The sequence below is a fragment of the Alosa sapidissima genome, chromosome 21 (genome assembly GCF_018492685.1).
Source record: "Alosa sapidissima isolate fAloSap1 chromosome 21, fAloSap1.pri, whole genome shotgun sequence".
NCBI classification, from domain to species: domain Eukaryota; kingdom Metazoa; phylum Chordata; class Actinopteri; order Clupeiformes; family Clupeidae; genus Alosa; species Alosa sapidissima.
The window spans coordinates 8331670-8340064 of record NC_055977.1 but is presented as its reverse complement, the minus strand read 5'-3'; the positions used below and the strand labels follow the sequence as shown (position 1 = coordinate 8340064).

The window sequence follows — 8395 nt, the reverse complement described above, 5'->3', positions numbered from 1 at the left end:
CGCCGCAGTACGTCCCTCACAGCTTTCCATCTCTTCACATGAGGCTCTGGCCGTTCACTACAGTCTGTGTGTGGAGTGGACTGCAGTTCATAGCAAAGTTTAAACCTAAATCAAACAACATCACTGACTGACTATACAGTCCCATGAATAATTATTTATAAGTGATCTATCTTTTCTTTCTTTCTTTCTTACTTACTTTGTCATTCTCTCTTGCGGGTCATTCACTAACACTCTCTCCACTCCTCTCTCTCTCTCTCTCTCTCTCTCTCTCTCTCCTCTCTCTCTCTCCTCTCTCTCTCTCTCTCTGTGTCTGTCTGTCTGTCTGTCTGTCTGTCTGTCCAGGTGGTGGGCAGTATGGGACGCCCCACCCTAGCCGTTACTGTGCGACGGTGCGTGTGCAGCGTCCCCCGGCAGGAGGTCATCCAGGACCTGTCCTCCATGGTGCGCGAGCTGCTCATCCAGTTCTACAAGTCCACGCGCTACAAGCCCACCCGCATCATCTACTACCGCGACGGCGTCTCAGAGGGACAGTTCCGACAGGTCTGACAACAACATGCCTCCCTCTTCTTTTTCTCTCTCTATCTCTCTCTCTCTCTCTCTCTCTCTCTCTCGCTCCTTCATTCTTTTAGCCAGTTTTACGGCCATATACGGCAAAAGGGGACACATAAGTAGAATTTTTTAGCATTTATTAATAATAATTTAATTTATAAAGATGATAATCCCACAGCAACATATGCTTGTTTTTTTCTCTTGACACAATACTTCTTATGTAAAACCATTTTCACTTTAAATTTTAACTTTTTCTCTTTCATTTACAAGCGTTTTTTTTTTTTTTTTTTGTCCTTGTTTTGTGTTGATAATTGTGCTTATTTGCAGTAGCATGGTCTGTTGTTCGTACAGTACGTTTCTTCTGTTGCTAATGCTCTGGTCTGCTGGGTCGACTGCAGGTGCTGTACTACGAGCTGCTGGCCATCCGGGAGGCGTGCATCAGCCTGGAGAAGGAGTACCAGCCGGGCATCACCTACATCGTGGTGCAGAAGCGCCACCACACACGCCTCTTCTGCGCCGACCGCAACGAGAGGGTAAGAAAGGCAACCACTCCGAATCAGTCCGCTCTGCTTCTGGGCAGCACAAGTCAAAGGAGGCACTCATTAAAGCATGAAGCCCCAGACCTCTGAAGTTCGCCTACAAAAAGGACCCAAAAGCTGCCATCTTTGCCCAAGGAGATCCGGGTACCACCTTTACCCATATAAGATTTGGATTTCCTTATATGGCCAAAGATGGCAGCTCTGGGTTCTTTTTGTAAGCGAGCTTCAGAGGTCTATTTTAACACTGTTGACCCTTCAGTCATGTTTTGACATCAGACCTGTTGAGCCTACTGTTGACGCTACTGTTGAGCATTAAGGGGTGTGCAGTGGGCCGCAACACTGATGAAGGAAGGTGCTTGTTTGATAATCCCAGTGAAATACTCTCAAAGCTGTTCTGTGGTGAAGTTTTTTGCCCACAAAGGTCGCTTTGTTGGTGATTTTGTTTTTGATGGTAAATGGGCTTGGTTGCTGATTTACCTCTGTGGGAAATCCCATACCTACTGTATAGCACTTTAGGAATTTAACACCTCAGACTAGGAAATTACAACTCAGACTAGGAAATTACAACTCAGACTTGCAGCTGACAACTCCAGTGAGCACAACCTCCTGTGTCCATCAAATACCTTTTTATAATCTCCCGATATCATAAATGACATAAATACTTACCATACACCTCCCTTCTTCACCTCCTTCTCCCTCTCCTTCACCTCCTTCTCCTTCAACACACTTGACTAGTACTATATCTCTGTTTTTAAAAACATTAAAAAGTCAGGCTATTTAATTGTGTATTTCAGGTAATATCAATCAAATTGTAGTTGTTGTTTTGATTGAGTCGGATAAATCAAACAACAATACCCAATTATAGTTCTACTGAAATTACTTGAAAAAACAGATTTTGGACAAGGCCGAACATTAGGAAAGTAGTCGAGTCGAGTTTACCAGTCTAAAGGGTCATTCACACCAAGAGCGATAATGATAACTGTAACCATAATGATAAGTGTCCACACTGAACAACGATAAACAAAGTCTCTCATTGTGTTAATGAATGTGACGGCTAAAATTTGATGGGTCCTGATTGGCTATTAGCTTTTTATCATTCTCAAAATCGCTCTGAAAGTGATCCCCAACGATATCGTTCTTCATGTCGTTATCGTTGTAGTTTGTGTGAACGTCGTCATTCATATTAACGAGAAAGATATTTGTTTATAGTTATCGTTATTGTTATCGTTCTTGGTGTGAATAGGCCTTAAGCGGTGTGCGTCTTGAGGGGTCTGAGAGCCCGTGTTGTGTGTGTTCATCTCTCTCAGGTGGGCCGGAGTGGCAACATCCTGCTGGTACCACCGTGGACACGGACATCACCCACCCCTACGAGTTTGATTTTTACCTTTGCAGCCATGCCGGAATACAGGTGAAATGACAGACAGGCGCCTGCACTCAAATACACACACACGTGTACATACACACACATACACACAGAGAGAGAGATAGTCACACACATACACACAGAGATTGTCACACACTCACACACACAAAAGCACATTCACCCTCACACCCGCTCCTCAACTCCTTCGTCAGGGTACCAGTCGGCCGTCCCACTACCACGTGCTGTGGGACGACAACTGCTTCACAGCCGACGAGTTCCAGCTGCTCACCTACCAGCTGTGCCACACCTACGTGCGCTGCACCCGCTCCGTCTCCATCCCCGCGCCAGCCTACTACGCCCACCTGGTGGCCTCCGTGCCCGCTACCACCTGGTGGACAAGGAGCACGACAGGTAAAGAGGACTTGGGCCTTAATCCACGTTTTTAATGATCTCATTGTCTGTATTTTTGTTATCTGATCTCCGTTTAATTTGTATTAATCGTCTCTTCTACCTCAGCTTTTCTTTGGCTTTGTTATTCACTCATCACCCTCTTTTTTTGTTTTCTTTTCCTTTCTGGACTTTTTAGTGTTTTTGTTTTTTTCTTGTTCATTTCATTCTCTCTTGCGGTCATTCACTAACACTCTCTCTCTCTCTCTCTCTCTCTCTCTCTCTCTCTCTCTCTCTCTCTCTCTCTCTCTCTCTCTCTCTAGTGCGGAGGGCAGCCATGTTTCAGGCCAGAGTAACGGTCGAGACCCGTCTGCTCTGGCCAAAGCCGTGCAGATCCATCACGACACGCTGCGGACCATGTACTTTGCCTGAGAGCCCCTCGCCACCTCTGACCTTCGACCTACGACCTCACCTCCTGTGTCTCCCATCAGTCTCCTGTCGCTGAGTAGCACCAGGTGACACACCCCCCCCCCCCCCCCCCCCCCCCCCCCAAACAAAGGTGACCAATCACAGGGCGCCAAACTGATGACAACGCACAGCGCAACCCAGCAGCGATTGTTTTGCCTCTGAAGGGGAGAGCTCTGCACTGATTATGCAATAGAGAAACCGCCAATCCCCCACCCTCCTCCCCTGTCCCCTTCTCCTCTGCTCTCTGTGAGGTCGTCTGCAAACGCCTGACCACCTGTCTGTCTGTCCTCCTTCCAGTCAGTCTGAGTGCTGAGTCTGGATGGCATGCCTGTTTGTTTTTTGTTTGTTTGAATGTTTTGTTTGTTTTGCTTGTAGAAAGACACAGAAGGAGTACCCCCGGGGGTTTTGCTTTAGCTGTGAGGCCAGAGGGCCGATCTGTTCCGGAATCACAACCCTTCTTCACACTCTGACCCTCGCCTGACCACCCGCCTGGCCTGTCATTGGCTGGGTGAAGTGGGTTGGGTGTCAGTTTTACATTAACGTTACATTAACAGCAGAGCTTGGTTGTCACAGATAATCTTCAACTTTGCATCTTGTAGGTAACAAAAAAAAAAAAAACCTAAACAAACAGAAACAAAATATTCATGGCATTCATAAATGTGTGGGAACTGTGGCCTTTGGCTGTTAGTTTTTATTTTAAATTTTTCGATGTTGAGTTGATGGCATGTGTGACTGTGAGCTGGACATTTGAGGTGTGTGAGCCGCATGTGAGCCATATGAGAGCCGGACATTTGAAGTGTGTGAGCCGTGTGTGAGCCGTATGAGAGCCGTATGAGAGCCGGACATTTGAGGTGTGCGAGCCGTGTGTGAGCCGTGCCTGTTCTGTCCTGTGGGTCAGTGTACTGCTTGGACTCTGTATCCTGTTATGCTGTAACCTATATGCCCTCCTCTCACCCTTGTCCAACATTACTCTCTCACACACACTCACACAAAGCTTGGCTTCCCTGAGGGTTGTTCTCAAGAAACTTCAGGTTTGTGTTGCTCTGTGTGTGTGTGTGTGTGTGTGTGTGTTCAGACAGATGGTCTCCATGACGAGACACCAGTCCTTTTTCAGTCATTTGCTGAGGTAATTCACGCCTGGCTGCCACTCAGTAACTGAAACGGTTTTCACTACAATGAGATTACTGGGGGGGGATTTTTATCTTGCAGCTCATCCTCACTCTGCTCTACTTTAACACTCATCCATTGTCTGTCTGTCGGCTTGACCCGACTAGGTCTGTAGTAAAGATTCATGTTTGTGTCCTCCAGCTGTGAACCCAACCAAAACAAAGCCTCACCTCACAGCCCTCCTTTAGTGCAATAAGCCACCAGGCCTTGGCCTCCGGGGGCCAATTCCAATTGGTTCACACAGGCGACCAGGGTTAAGAATGGCTTCACCTGATTGGCTTATGCAATGCTGTCGTATTGAAGCAGTGGTATCTCCAAAGGGAAATTGACTGTTTGTTGCGATGTATCCCCCACCCCACCCCAAAACCCACCCCTTAGTTGGGTGGAGAGGACGTCTGTATGTCAAGATGAATGTGTTTGAGTTGGCCTGTCTGGTTTGAGATGAGGTAAAGCCGAGTTACGTGTAGTACCCAAGGAATAGAAGACCAAGTGCCTGTCAACAGGAGCGGGGGACGAATAGAGTATATACAGTATATGAGATGACACCTTTGTAGCTATATTTATTTATATATTGAGGCCAGAAGAGAACGATGACTCGTACCTAGACGTATATACGTGATCAAAGAGCACTATGAACATACGTTTTTTTTTTTTTTTTTTGGGGGGGGGGTCTGAGCAGGATAAGAGAGAAGAAAGAAATGGCTGGATGATATTAAGTTTTATTTTATGAAATGAATTTCTAAGGAAAACTAAAGTGTATCATGGAGTAAGCTTGGATAAGCTGAAGGCATTGTGGGCCTTGAGGATGGTTGATCTTGTATCCAGGCCTTCTCACATTCTTACATAAGGGGCTCGTCCTTGCACTGTTTAGAGCACACCTTCATATTTCAGAGGTGGCTTTGGCATTTATAATGTCATGTTTTTTCAAATGGGCATTGTCTCACTCTCTCTCTCTCTCTCTCTCTCTCTCTCTCTCTCTCTCTCTCTCTCTCTCTCTCTCTCTCTCTCTCTCTTTCTCTCCTGTTTCATTCCTTCTGTCTTTCTTATTTTCTCTCTCTCTCTATTTCCCTTATTGTGTCTTCTTTTTTGCTAACTTTCTTTCTTTCATTCTCTCTCCTCTCTCTCTCTCTCTCTCTCTCTCTCTCTCTCTCTCTCTCTCTCTCTCTCTCTCTCTTTCTCACAGTCTCTTTCCCCCCCCTCTCTCTGCCTCTGCTTAGCTTTCCCTGTGCAGACTACAACCAAATGCCTCTGTCAGTTCAGTGGTGTTCTGCTGGGACCAAACCATTGTGCCTCTCGTAGGGGGGTGGGGGGAGATGAGCATGTTACAGGTTCAACACTCCGGCCATGTCACCTGTGTGTGTGTGGGGGGGGGGGGTAAAAGAACGTCTCTAGAAGCTTTAGATCGTCTCTAGAACTTTCCGACCGTGTCCTACAACCTCCACTGTGTTGTCTCACTGCCTTTTTTTGCAAAATTGTAAGTGTGTGTGGTGCAGTAGCGAGTCCTCCTTGGCTGTCCTTAGCCACAGTACCAAACTAGCTGCTATTCATATAACAATGTACACAAGATAACCTATATTCATACTGAGAGAGAGCAACTGTAAAAACTAAGTATGAAAATGCAACTGCACTTAAAAGATATGTGTGCGTGCGTGCATATATACATATATATATATACATATGTATATATGTATGTGTGTTTGTGTATGTGTGTGTGTGTGTGTGTGTTCATGATTAAAACACACACTCTCGAGGTGCTAAGAAGTGCGGTACTGTGTTCAGCAGAGGGACCTTTTTTTTTAAGTCTGCACAGACACCAGAAACACTGGGTTAGTGTGTGTCAGGGTCTTAACGATTGCAGTGTATGCGTTTGTGTATGTGGAGTTTGTCTCCTTCAGCTCGGTGGCAGCGTGTGCCTGTGTTCAAGGTGGCGCAGGGTGCGACCTGTGCCCCTGCCTAAACCCCCCCCTTTCCCCGGTGAGCAGAAGCCAACAAGTAACCAGCACCCGACTTACTTGAAAGGAGTGTTTACCTGGCCCGTTGAGTGCCGTCGTCGTCGTTGTGTTGTCTTCTCTCTAGCGCTAGGCGAACAGCTAGTGCCAGGCTAGCTAATCCACAGGGGCTGTCTGACAACTCATCTGTCCATCAGTGAGACTCCAGAAACCGCCCTTGGAGGGTCCGGAACACTCTCTCTCTCTCTCTCTCTCTCTCTCTCTCTCTCTCTCTCTCTCTCTCTCTCTCTCTCTCTCTCTCTCTCTCTCTCTCTCTCTCTCTGTCATTTTCTCATGCTCTTTCTCTCCATATCTCTTTCTCTCCACTTATGTTGCCATGAAAATGGCTCCTGGAGCCCAGTGGGCGTGGCATTGTGTGTGAAGGGAGGGGCCTGTCTAACCAGTGGGAGGGGCCTGTCAAACCAGTGGGAGGGGCATGTCTAACCAGTGGGTGGGGCCTAGAGTTTCTCCTCCCTCCAGCTGTGATGTAACCTGGTCTCCTTCTCAGAATCTTTTTCACGCAGAGTGGAATTATATTTCTATATTTAAAGAGAATGAAACTATGTAATGCACACCACTTATTTTTGCTAACAAAAAGAAATCGATGAAGGTAGATCAGAAATAATAATAAAATCATAATATTGATGATAATAATATTAATATAAGACAATAATAGAGACTAATAATAATCAATTTAAGTAACGCAATAGACTGTTGACCCATAGTTGTGTGTAGTCTTTTGGTTTGTGTGAATGTTTGTGGGGACTTGTGGGAAATGGTGTTTCCTTGGGGAAAGGGGAAAAGAAGGTGTCCTGTTTTTCGGTGGGAAATGAGCCCCTCCTTCCCCTTCCTTCTCCTCTTTTGCTTCCCTTCTTCTTGTGAGTTTATTTTTACAGTTTTACATTATTGCTCCATTAAAAAAAAAAAGATTAAAAAAACATGAACGCTACAAAAGCTTTTCACATAAGAACCTTCCTTTGTGGAAGATGGAGAAATCAGGAGATGGGAGTTATAGCAAGGAAATGATGTCAGTGTTATTGTCTGACCAAGGTCAGCGGTCCTCACCGGTCCCTTTTCCCGGGTTTGCAAAAAACGAGCAGTAATCGCCTCATAGTGATGATGAAGAATTTTTCAGAGAGGATATGAATGTATTGTCTTTTGGCCACTGACTGGCATACTTAAATCAACCATGGACATATTTATATCAACAGGAAATGGCTTGTTGTGGTCCATTTGATCTTACCTGCATGTCCGCTCAACCTAGCTTTCAAAGATTCAGAATGTATCAGTGATGCAGTTGCTGCACCCTGTGACATCACATCCTTGCCCTTGTGTGCCTCTGACATCATTTCCTGCATTAGCTCTGTCTCCTTGCCTGTCCTTTTTACCTTTTCATCTGAAGTTGAGAATAAGAGGGAGAAGAAGGATAATCCTGAACCTGAGTAGTCAGTAGAATGTGCCTTTCCTGATGGTGCTGAAAACAAAAATAAAAATTAATCCAAGAAAAAATGCTTTTACTCAAAAAATATGTTTAAAGGGGCAAAAAAAGAGCCTTGTCTATATGGATGATGAGTATATATTGAGATATGATATTCTGTATAGTATGTTTGTGTGTGTATGAGAGTATACGAGAGACTGGTGTACCTCTTTATGCCAAGAACACATTGATAAACGGATTATCTTTGAGGTGTCAGGACCATCCATACTTGTAGGCAGGTGGGCACTTGTATAGCACAACTTGCACAGATGGGCATCAGCCAATTAGATGCCTGTCTGTGGCCAGCCAATCACATGCAGAAGGAACATCAAACTTTGAGAACTCTTCCCTTAAACGTGGTTCTCCATTGGATGATTTAAGATATCTTTCATCATAGTTGAACAAGCTTAAGAGCTTAACAACAAAGAATACATGTGTGCGAGACATTGATGTCCAC

General features: G+C 45.4%; 1 protein-coding gene across 1 annotated transcript in view; it reads left to right on the top strand.

Annotated features, from left to right (window-relative positions):
- Nucleotides 1-3378, top strand: part of ago3b (argonaute RISC catalytic component 3b) — a 16115-nt gene extending 12737 nt beyond the window's left edge. The window contains 8 exon segments of the mRNA XM_042077481.1: nucleotides 343-404; nucleotides 406-540; nucleotides 948-1082; nucleotides 2396-2411; nucleotides 2414-2496; nucleotides 2664-2820; nucleotides 2823-2862; nucleotides 3162-3378. Of these exon segments, the coding sequence (XP_041933415.1) occupies nucleotides 343-404; nucleotides 406-540; nucleotides 948-1082; nucleotides 2396-2411; nucleotides 2414-2496; nucleotides 2664-2820; nucleotides 2823-2862; nucleotides 3162-3270 (737 nt within the window). The 3' untranslated portion in view covers nucleotides 3271-3378.
- Nucleotides 3379-8395: the final 5017 nt, after the last annotated feature.